Source organism: Aythya ferina (genome assembly GCF_964211825.1).
Source record: "Aythya ferina genome assembly, chromosome: Z".
Taxonomy (NCBI): Eukaryota; Metazoa; Chordata; class Aves; order Anseriformes; family Anatidae; genus Aythya; species Aythya ferina.
The window spans coordinates 77444650-77456867 of NC_140299.1; the positions used below are offsets into that span (position 1 = coordinate 77444650).

General features: G+C 40.1%; 1 protein-coding gene across 4 annotated transcripts in view; it reads right to left on the bottom strand.

Moving 5' to 3' along the window:
* The window catches only part of ZFYVE16 (zinc finger FYVE-type containing 16), a 32262-nt gene that overhangs the window by 15628 nt on the left and 4416 nt on the right, over nucleotides 1–12218 (bottom strand). For 2 of the 4 annotated variants that reach the window (XM_084505162.1, XM_084505163.1), the window contains exons 2-6: nucleotides 8944–9052; nucleotides 6617–8757; nucleotides 2712–2808; nucleotides 1734–1904; nucleotides 778–929 (exon numbers count right to left, since the gene is read on the bottom strand). In XM_084505162.1, the coding sequence (XP_084361288.1) occupies nucleotides 778–929; nucleotides 1734–1904; nucleotides 2712–2808; nucleotides 6617–8757; nucleotides 8944–9013 (2631 nt within the window). In that variant the 5' untranslated portion in view covers nucleotides 9014–9052. Of the gene's footprint in view, nucleotides 1–777; nucleotides 954–1733; nucleotides 1905–2711; nucleotides 2809–6616; nucleotides 8758–8943; nucleotides 9053–12218 lie in introns of all 4 variants that reach the window. The other 2 variants (XM_084505160.1, XM_084505161.1) reach the window with 1 other exon arrangement.

A 12218-nucleotide genomic window follows, 5' to 3' on the forward strand; every position in this document is an offset into this window, starting at 1 on the left:
TAGTGATCCCAAGCAAGAACTCTTGGAGCTCTCTGGGGACCTCAGCAGGCAGCACCTTCAATGTCCCCCCGAGCTGGGAGGATCCCAGAAGAAGTACCTCTTGGGCCTGACTCCTCAAGGAACAAGCTCACCTGCAGACAAGCACCGACAGGGGAGTACAGTGAGATTTTACTTTAAGAGGGACTCTTGGAAGTGTGCAACTGGATTTAGAAACTTCCCAGGACCCTGCAGTAAGTCTTGGGTGAACCTTGCCAGCCTTAAGTCTTTAAGCCCCTGTTTCCACTGTAGAATCATTGATCATTGTGTCAATTTTCTAAAACTTGTGTCAACTTTATAAAACACTCATCAAGTGCTGTCAAAAGTCATGTAATCTAACCTTGTTATGTGCTACAAAAATGTAATAAATCCTTAATTATTGCTACATTAGAGTTGTCTAAAATCTAATTCTGCAGCAGCAGTAAACAGATTTTGCTGCACCCTATGGTATAGTACTCTAGGACACTAATCAGCTTCTTGTACAGCAGTTTAGTTTAGTTTAACAAGCAAACTACAGATAACCACTGGAAAAAGCTATAAGCACGTTAATAATGACAGATTTTAGAGCTATGGCTGAGGACACCTTCATAAGAATAGTTAATCAAAGCCTGTACAGGAAAAGCTTGATTTGGAGTTTATTCAGCTATATCATTTTTAAAGTTCACATATGCCCCAATCAGTAGCAAGCAAAGTTATTTCAAGATAGAATTCATGCACCTACACACACTTCTTAATTCATACCATATGCATCTCTGGCAAGTCAGGGTTTACTGGACTTAGGTCCTGTGATGACCTCTTTGCTCCAGATGAAAGTTTTGTTGTATCTGCCACTTCTCCAGTTGGCAAAATACCATCTGCAAACCAAACTCTCCTCTGTTCTTTGGGGCACAGCCCTAGGATAGGTTGAGAAAACAACACTGACTTCATATTATTTTCACTGTCCTAACAGCTGAAAGGGATACAAATGCAGCCCCTTCTCCCCCCAGTTATACAGACAATCTGCTCACTGAAACCAAGCACAAGTAGGCAGCTTGACTCCAGCCAGTCTCTCCCATCAGGTGAGCACATGCAAAAGACATCTCATACTAGCAGAGGAAGATGTCATGCTATAGTTATGTGTTTCATTTCCTCGGTCATCCCATCATCCGTCTGTAGTTAGGTAAGAGTGAAATGCATATCACAACTAGAAGGTGAAATACTCTAAAAAATTAGAGTATCATGTTGTTAAAAGTTTATTTTCATTGATGAAAGTCAGATAATGGTGGGACAAAGACACTATTTAGTCACTGATCATTGCTCCCTAACTTTTCCCTTAAAAAAAAAAAAAAGGGGGGGGGGGGGAATACTTTGTTTACTGTAAAACTGGCAGTTGCAACACAAGCCAGAAATATCCTCAGCTATTAAAACGATGACAGCAATATCTGTACTGAAAAAGAAGTTGCTATATAAGCACATAAGACAGTGAAAAGAACAAACATCCACATTTCATAAATGGAGATGTAAGACACACTTGGTCAAGCTCATACATGGAGTCTGACTTAGGAGCTGTAAGCTTCCTCTAAATCCCAGTTCACAGAATTTGTTTGAGTCTCAGAAAGAATATCACTATACCAAGTATGTATCCATGATACAGCAAACAACTCTTTCCGAGCAGAACTTGAAAATGTGTTAGTTAAATTATACTGTGTTTAGCATACCTTCAATGCCGGGTTGTTTAAGCACTGAAACAGGTGACAATGCAGAGGATGAGGGAGTGCTAGCACTACCAGGTATCTGGGCTTCCTGCAAAGGTGCAGCAGAACACTCAGAGGAGACACTGGAGTTAGGAAGAGGACCAGTTGGACTCATCATCCTTTCAAATGCCTGTGCTAAAACAAACAAACAAAAAACCAAACAACCACCAAACAAGAAGCGGTTAGTTTTTACAATTTTACAATTGAATAAATTTACTTTGAGGTGTAATACTGATTTATTTTTTTTTTTTTTTTGCCAAAACAGTAGACAATTTAGTTAGTTGTGAGAAGTGAATGCTCAAGCTACTGTACAGAAGAAAATCCAAACTGCTTGATTTTCAACCACCCCATTTACATAATTCACTCCCACCATATAAAGAGACCTTGTCAAACAGCTCGTTATTGTTGCTGCTGTGACTACAATGAGCCATATAGTCCCTGTACCTCAGTGCAGATGTATCACCTTTGTGAAGCCAAATTTCATTCAGGTGGTACATTTTAAAAAAAAAAAGTCTGGTATGTTTTCAATTTGTTACTTAAATATTATTAACAAGGATCTCAGGTTCGTCCAGCTATTTCCATGAAGCATCCACGCTTCGCCTTCAGTTAACAAAAAGTTAACCTATGATACAATTACAGTAGTACTGTTAAGGTGACCTCTAAGAACATCAGGACAAAAAGCTACATGTTATTTGCCCATTTTACGTGAGAACTAGCAGGGGTACAGCCTTTTCAACAAGTATAAAGCTCCTGTGGCAATTGGGGAAAGGTGGGGTAGAAATCTCTTTTCCTGGACTCCTGCCACAGGTGACCCCAACTGAAGCAAGGAATCTTCTCAGAAACCACAAAATTAAAGAGATACTAGTTGTAAATCTTCTCCTTAAATGATTACTGCAATTACTAAAAAACAAAAACAACAACAACAAAAAAAACACTCTTTACCTTTATTAATATCATTGTAGCAGCCAGTACAGACTCTTGCTTCCTTCTCCATGTACTGTAGTTTGCACTTTCGTTTGCAACAAGCACCACAAAAAACCTGAACAAGAAAGGGACTCAATTAAGCATTTTAAGAAAAGCTCCACTATTTCCCGAGTTCAGTTCCTATTATGACCTGTTTTATTAAACAGATGGAATAACACAAAGCACACATAAAGCATTTTAGCACATGCATGTCATAACATGTTTCTGTGCTGAGAGAAGGGAAAGTACTAGAATAGAAAGGTTTTCATCAGGAAGCTTAAAGCTCCACAGTTTGGTTCAGGCTGCCAGGTCTGCTTTTGATCAGGAGTTCCTACCCTGCTTCCAAAAACTGCATCACAGCCTGTCCACAGTGGAAACTCTGAAAAAGGCTCTGAAAAACATCCCGTTGCTCTTCTGAAACACTCATCAATGAATGCTGTGCCACAGAACTGCCCTGCAGCATTAACCAGGGTAGCACTTTGGATACTGCACATCATCACTCTACGATTTCATCACGATTTCAGGTCCAGCACCTGCTGGAGCTCTGCAAAGAGTCCGAAATGCTGCTTTGCACATTTCCATCAACTGCTTTCTCCAAGGAAAGCTGCTGAAAGTGCCGTAATCCTTAAAAATAAATGAAAGAATTACTTAATAAATAAAAAATTAAGGTACAATAATACTCCAAGCAACTCTTGGTCTTGTATAAGAACTGCCAGGTATCTCTTCTTAAAAGCTAAGATTGCATGATGTTATCTGAAATATTTTATTATATCCCCAACAGACTACATAACACTTGTCTTCCTTTGTATTATGGAACAGTTTAGTCTCAAATGGGAAATAAGGAGAGAACAGACTGTTTTAATAGCTTATTTCAGGGCTACAGCTGGAACAGAGAGATTCAGACACAGAAAGCGTCATCCCAGTATACTTTCTCATCCAGGCATGAAAAAGAGCAGCACATAAAACTTCTTCCTGTGGACAGATCAAATTGCATATAGCCAGGTGCCTGCAGATTGACTAAAAATTATTTTATTTTTAAGACCATACTCAGAAGCATCTGGCATATAATCGCATAGTGATTAGAAAGCTCTTCCAAGAAATACATTTGTTTGATTACAGACCCTCTGCAGCCTAGTATTCAAGCTATCTCCCATGGAAGACATCTATGATGCTATCTCAAGATCTTCAGAAAAAAAGGACTCGGGTAGTGTTGAAACCGTATCAGCAGAGATCCATCCCCAGACCATTCTTCTTGCAGCACTGATACCTGCACTACAATGAATCTAGGGGAATCCAAGCTACCTCTTCTATCTCTCGGACAACTACCCGAACCAAGGCTCAGTGCTTCCCAAACAGCTTCCTAATAATGCTGGCTCTGGAATTATGTTATCAAGGGAGCCTCCACTACTCTGCCAGAAAGAATTATGTTAGTCGCCTTCTTGTTGCTAGCTTCCTTCAGCAAAGCACTTAAAGATCATGCTCTGAAAGAACAGCTTACACTCTCACACTTCAACAGGATATATGCACACACATTTATATTTATCTTGTCTATTTTTAAGCACAGATTTGGGGCTGGGTGGGGTGGTAACTTTTTAGTCTGGACCATGCCATGAGACTGTACAATCCATTTAAGAATTACATTTCTAGTTTTTCTGCAAGTTCCCACAAATACCTGGTGCTTTTCTCGCTTTTACCTGATGTTCTTCCTGGGGGAGCTTGCAAGTTTTCAAGAAGTCCTACTATTTTTAGCTATACACGGACTCTAGATTTAATACTAGCCTTTACAAAAAATAGCTTTTCAAACCTTGTTCTGACAGAAGCCTTCTACGCCTTATCACAGTTAAGTGGAGGCAACAGTAAATCTCCTGCTATTCCTAATTATCTCCAGGAAAACAAAGTGGATTAAGGAGAAAAAAAAAAAAAAAAAAGAAAAAAAAAGAAAAAAAAACAGCAGTAACAGGAAAAAAAGCAGGTTTTATAAGTTAACTCTTCAAGCAGGAAAAGCCACTGCAAGCACAGTTACACTTGATCAGTGCAAGATAACCCCAAAAAAGAAGCTATTCCAGTTGCTTCTGCATTAATGTCACAGCTAATTTATCTCAACTAAAAACACGTGCTCAGTAAAGAAGTTAAGAATGGAACTGGAAAGGATTAATTGCTAATCAGCAGCAATCAACCTTAAGGCTCCAAACGCTGAGCAGTGCAACCTTGGCATTGCCATGCTCCTCTTACACTCGGTGCCACTGGCACCATCAACAGAGGAACCAACTCAACCCTCCTGCACAGGAGACGAGAGGTGGAGAACTAAGGGACGGGTGGTTCGGCTGGGAAAAAGTGATGAAAATGAAGCCGCTGAGCAAAGAAACCGATTTTGGTTGCACTAGGAAGAAAAAATGTACCTATGCAATTCTCTTCAAGGAGAGGTCAAAGAGGACAACTACGCACTTCTACCAGCTTCTTCTTAAGTGCAAGTGGAAGAAAACACAACAACCCACAACGGGCCCATGAGGAAGGTAAATTTTGTCTTTAAAGACAAGTGACAAAGCAGTAAGCTATGGCACACTCAGAAAAGCTATGACAGAGCTGCACAGCACACCGTTATCTGCAACCGTTATGAGCCTTCACCCATTCTCCCAATGCACTTAGACTGTGAAGCTCCCTTTATTTATGCTGTTCTTGTGCCAAGACATCCTCCGTTAACACACAGGATTAGCAACACCAGCAGCTGTTAGCTGTGAACAACAGCGTGTACTGAAGGGGCCTCCTTCTCCAGAGGACGTGCAAGAAATCTCATGGCAAGTGTAGACAGCCAAATGACTAAAATGAAGCCTACTCTGAAGAACTGTATTTTAAAGTGTTGCATAACTTCAGCAGGGTATACTGCCAACTGCTTAAGTTCAATGACTCTTAGCTTATCATGACAAAACCTTCATTTTCTTGGCATCAAACTGCTCGCCTACCCTTTACTGTACATTTACTGCTAATAAATGGGGACTATGGCTTGAATACGCAGCACCAAAAGCAGCATTCTGGGCCAAAAAAAATAGAATAAAATAAAGCAAGCCTCTCTGAATGTCTTTTAAAACTGAGGATGCAAGAAGTTAACAAATACTGATGCTAGCCTTTGCAATACTTCCTCACCCATAAAGCCTGAAGAGGAACGCTGAAAAAACAGTTAATTAGTACTATTAATATTTGCATTTATGCACAAGTACATAAACCACAGTAGCTCACAAGGAAATTTATTTTTGATTAAAAGCAAGCTTTGATGTTATTTACTCCCTGCAGAGTACCATTCTCTCAGCAGAAGTAGCACACTTCTCCCTGCTCCCCTGCCCTCCCTGCCAGCTCTCTCGGAAATTTACACATACGTTTAAGCACAGAGGACAGGCTTAGACTATAAATCCTTTGCATGGCTACTGCTGTCACAGCTCCTCAAAGGACACGATCCTTCCTGAGCCATGGATATTGTGAGCCATGGACTCACTTGAATTCCGATCACCATCAGCATCGTCTCCATCTTTAGAGCTTAAATACTTAAGAACTGAGCAAAAAAAAATAAGATTCATTGTAGTAATCACTATGCAGTGCACATTGTCTTATCTTCCTTAAGAACAATAGTCTAGCCAGTAATGGAAGGTAAAATAATAACTTTTTCCTTACAACCCCATTATTAAGAACTCTGTTAATAGACTTAAAATACTTAATATCAGTCTTTCCCAACAATCTGTATCTCTGAATAAAAATTAAAACAGACATATAAAGAAAAACACGTAGAGCCCAGAAGAATTCTGTCCACATTCTTCACCTTTCATATTCTGGTTATCCCTAAATCAAAGTAAATTTGCCTACAATACCAAAGGACCCCCTCACCAACAACTTACTTTTCCACACGCACGACAGTGGTGTCGTCTTTTTGTAAAGGTGAACTTCGCTTGACAGCTCATGCAGTTGGGTGCCTCTGAATCAGGGACCCACAATGGCTGTTTCTGTGAAAGAGCTGCAGGTGTTTTAACTGGTTCTGCACTTTCAGATGTTTGGCTTCCTCCCGTTTCAGTGCTGCTTTCCCCAGCAGGTTCAGAATTTTTTTCAAAATTAGTGCTGGTGCTTGAGAGGGGAACTTCTGGGGTAACAGAATTCACGTCCTGGTTTTCTCTCTCAGGTACTTCTGTCCGATTCAGCTGTCTCTGACCAGCAGCTCCTTGTGGAAGGCCAAACAACTGCTTTGGTCTTGCACCTTCAGTGTGAAACTTCGAAACTAGTGCCTCGCTACCATTCTCAGTCACATCCTGAACATGAGTCCCTTCTGTTGGAGATTCCAGTATATTGGCAGTGAGAGATGCTTCAGGATTACTATTAATGCTAGTTATATCTTCCAGTTTTGTCTGTGTATGTTCTTCAGCAACCTCTGTAAAATCTAGGTTCACATTTGTTAAATGCATTTGTTCTGCATCAGCTTCCATCAAGTTACTGTCACTGTCTGAAGGCAAATTAGACTGATGACTTTGTCCATACAAGAACTCATCAAGCTCAGCATCACTTATTAGAGTATCACTTTTGATAATGCCCTCCTCAACCGAGAAGTCAGCCACAACTTGGCCAATACTTTCATTGTAGTAAGAGTCTATATCAACACCGTATGGCTCAGCTTCATATTCCTGAAAAGCAGAAGAGATAGCTTTGATTTGCTCAGAATCGCTGTCATCAGTTGCATTCTCAGTACCACATATCTTTGCATCTGCACTCTCTTCCACAACACTTTGGTTGATTTTAGGTGAACATTCTTCCTGTTCATGCAAGTCAGTCTCCTTCCAGGATTCACATGTAGAGGCATCAGCTTTGGACTTCCCAGCATGAATAGTTAAACTGTCACTAATAACCTCCACCATTTCACTCTGAGGTAGAGGATTAACTTCTTCTTCTGTTACAACTGACGAACCAGGTACAGACAGCGATGTCTGGACATCCTCGACTGATACACATGAAGGTGAAACACTGCTTAGTATTTCACTGCCAGCAAGCTCTTCACTATTTACATTCTCCTCTGTAATTTTCTCTTGTAAGGCTACTTTAGCCCCTGTTTGACATGTGGAGCTTGGTAAAACACAACTTCCAGGTAATGCTGCATGGCTTTTGTGCAACTGAGGCCTCTTTGGCAGGTCTGAAGGCATGGATTCATCTTTACCCTGATCTTTTGAGTCTTCATCTTCTAGGGCATTTCCTCCATACATCTCTTTGCTCACTGCAGAGCACGCACTTTCATCTTCTGGCTCACAAGACAATTTTCCGTATGCTGTCTCATCTTTGGGACTGTATACATTTGGACTCCGTGATGTCACAGAGGCACATGCAGTATTAAGGCAAGCAGTTTGTTCCGCCTGATCAAATGCTTCACTGCCCTTCAACGATTCTGTTCTGTGTGGATCACCACACGGTTCTGAGATCGTTGTTTTAGCAAAAACATCTGATTTTAAAGGTAATGGGCTACTCTCCTCTGTTTTAAGGTGTCCTGCATCTTGTAGCACTGAGTCCCCATCACACTGTTCTGTACTTGAAACACCGCCGCTGCAACTTACTGGTGACACACAAACAGGAACAGGTATGCAAGATATGCCAAAGCCAAGCAAACAGTCTTCACTGGGCTGGGAGTCATGTGGCTGCACCTTTTGATTATCTTCGCTGGAACCTGCTGAATGAATCAAGTTACCTGTGTCATTAACAAGATCACACACAGGTATACTACACCTTCCTGGGGTGGAAGCCTGAATTTCTTTTGAGGAACTGCTGTCCACAGTGGACAAAAGATCAGGCCCAGCAACACTCTTCTCATTTTGTGATGGGTAATTCAGAATCCCTTCATTTGGTCCAGTATGGCTGACTAGAGAGATGTCGTCTGATGCCATACAAGCATCCTCTTGCAGTTTGGGTGTTGGATATGCATGTTGTAAGCCATCCAGGTCTGAAGAAAATGAATGTTGTTTCGAGTCATATGGATTTTGAGGTGTTCTGTAGAAGTCACATTCGTCTGTTTTAAGCAAGAAGAGATCAAAAGCAAAGTTTGTAAGACTCACGGGTTTCTACAGTGCACAACCTTAAAATCTCAACTATTTATTAATACAAGGTTTTACGCATATGTTACTTTCAAGTTCCGCTGTCACAGTCATTTGGCTAGTATTGCTACGCTGGAGAGGAAGGCAGTGGAGGTACTAACCTGTGTTCTGTTCGAATTCATCAAGTAGCTTGTCCAAGTCACAGACTGCAGCTCTAAAATAACTGTCCATTCTAGTTACAGTTCTAGTGAAGCTTTAGGCCTCTTAAACCTAGAAAGAAAAATACAGCATTTCATTCACATTATGCTATTTACAATGTCAACCTGCTCTCATTATTTGAGAACAACTTCCAGGAGGTAATTTTTCTTTTCTTTTTTAGTAAAATTTTCTCTATACAAACAGAATGCTGGTAGGAAGATGGCTGCAATCTGTTAGCCTCTATCTATTCTACAGTACACTCAGTACACTATTCACTAAAAATTTCACCTCAAATCAGGAAATGGAGACTGACTTCTTAAAACCAAATGCGTCTGAGTTCATACTCTGGCATTGTAACAGTGAGAAGTTTTTAAACCAGCAAGAAGTCAGATCTTCTATCTTGACCCCCCCCCATACATTTTATACCACGTGGTTCACAGGAAAAACAAAAACAAGATAGGCCACTGTTACCCTTGCAATCCAAACGAATTGCATAAGTAAATGATGCCTACATAATCCCAGATAACTCATACTCTAAACTGCAGTAGGTTGCAAGAAGAAGTTTCCATCTGCTACTGGAAATGCAAATACGAAAAAAAGGAATTCCTGTAGGAAGTCAAGCTTGAATTTGAGCATGTGAACACAACCTTTAAAAAAAAGAGATTGGTTCTCTTAGTTCCCAAGTTATCCAGCCACTCAACTGCAGTTAACTCTCAGCTATGGTCAAATGTTTCAGTTAAAACTAAACACAAGCTGAAAACTGAAGTGTATCAGGGACTAGAAAGCTGATAAGCAGCTGAAGCATGGTGAGACAGTCATCTTAACGCAGAGCTGCAGTGCATTTAAGCACGTTGAGGTCAGGACTGCTCCCCACAATGATCAATGCACTGCCTTTAGATCCTCCTCTGAAACTTTCCTCCAAGGCCAGGAGGAAAAAACAAAAAAAATCCAGCATGGTAATTTATTTCATCTCCACCATACCCAAAATCCATCAATTTTCTATGAGACTCCGAGATCGTTAAAAAAAAAATAATAAAAAAGTCTAATTTTAGATACTCGCCAACTCACCAGAAAGCTATTTGGTGTTACACTCTGTATTACAAAACATCCTGCTTAATTTCTTTAATGAAGATCCCCAGCCACTGAACGTTATGCCCTTTTGGTCACTCTGAGGAGCTTCCCAGTTCCACATCTGTCTCATGTCTCAATACCCATAACGTGCAATTATCCAGAACATATAATCAAGATGTCATTTACATTTCCCTCAAGTAAACCAAGGGGATTTGGATTACTTAAAACTCCTTTCCTCTGGAAACCAGACCTGTGGAGGGCTGCCTTGTTATCCCTGCAGCACACTTCAGCCTCTCTGCATTTGATGACTTCACACCCAACGCTATTCAACAGACCGTCTCTCCTCAATGTTTAGAGACCAAAGAAACACTTAAATCCTCTCGCAGCTACTGGTCTAGATCCTTTCCCCTACTAACTCCATGAAAGAACAAGTTTCCCTTCTCGTTCAATGGTTCAGATCTGTAATGTTCACCTGCCACTCTACCAATATGCATGCTGAAGAATACTTTTTCAAACTAAGCTATAATTTAAATACAGATCTGTAAAACACAAGAAAGTTGAAACAGACTGTATTTGTCAGAAATTCATGCAGTACTTTGTGCCATATAAAAAAAAAATCTGAATATCCTGCTGTATCTGTATCCTCTGCTGTCACTCCCACAGCCTTCAGCACACTGCATGGCGAAGTCAGGTCTGACACAGCTGTATGATGAGCACGACGACTGCCAGCAAGTACCTGTTTAATGCTATTTCTCTTACCAGTGAGAACTGTGTTCAAATAAAAGTAACAATTGTCTCATTTCACAGCCTCCTGATAAGTGGAAGATTGATACTTGAAGCAGAGGTTACAACAGATTTTGATGATTAATTAAAAGCAATTCTAGCACAGATACCACCCTTAAAGACATAATGGACACCAGCAAAATTGCTGGTCAAAAAAATAGGAGAGTTATAAGTGAGTTATATTTTCCTACCTCAGTGACAACTGAAGCTTTTCCAAAAATAAAACTTTGATATTTAAGAATTATTATTATTATTATTATTATTGAGAGAGGGGGGGGGAGAAACAAGACATTTCAACTAATTTTATCTTGTACTTAAAAAGACTTCCAGATTATCCATGGCATTTTTCATTCTTAGGACATGACAAACCTTGAATTAAGTACACACAGTATTTGATTATAATGCTAAATAATTAATTAGAAGGATGTGTTTGCACTGTGCATTTCTGGCCCATTGACCTCTCTCAAAACAGAAAGAATCAAGGGCAAAGAACCGCAGAACTGAAATTTTCTGTTATAGTTTGTATTACATAGCTTAAGATACAGGTGAAATCATCTCCATTAAAAAAAAAAAAAAAAAAAAAAAACAGAAAATCTACCATGATACATCATTCCATGCCAACACAGTTGTCACATTTAGTTAATCCTACAGTTTTGAAATAAAATGATTCTGAGGTGATAAAGCACTTTGAACAGCTGAAATAACTTTGAATAACTAGTATATTACTCATTATTTTTACTACCCTTTCTTGAAGCGTTTCACAGATCTTCAGCTCTTCTAGAGCAGCCCTCCAACACCTTCCCCCAGCTCCTCTCCCTCATCTCCCCAAAATCAACACAAAAACAAAGACAACGGTAATTCCTTACCTTACCCATATCTCACCTCTCTGCTCTCAACACTTGTATCACCAGCCAACTGTGAAATCCTTCTGGTCTGAGATCTTTTTTTATAAGAATGAGACCAGGTTTTCTTTTTGGCTTGCTACAGCTGCCTACAGCCAGTCCCAATATTTACATTAAACAAGAAGTGAACTAGAAGCCCTGAGGTTCTGGTGACGTGTTTTTGTTAAATGGTTGCTTGCTTCCTCAAAGGAAAGTAATCTTTAGTATCCATGTTTTTCATTGAACTACATTCCCTTTGAACATACACTCAGTTTCAAGAATTATACTTCTAACTGTCTCAAACCTGCAGCAGCACCACCATGGTTTTTAAAATAGGCAGAAAATTTTAGTTCGAGGTCCACCCACAAAAGCATTAAAAACCCAAATGACCGAGAAAGGAGAGGGAAGTAAATATTTTGTATGAGCACAGAGAGAGCATGAAAGCAGAGGAAGATGACTGCTGGGCACTGCAGGTTTTAGAGGAACTGCTTTGCAAACAACTT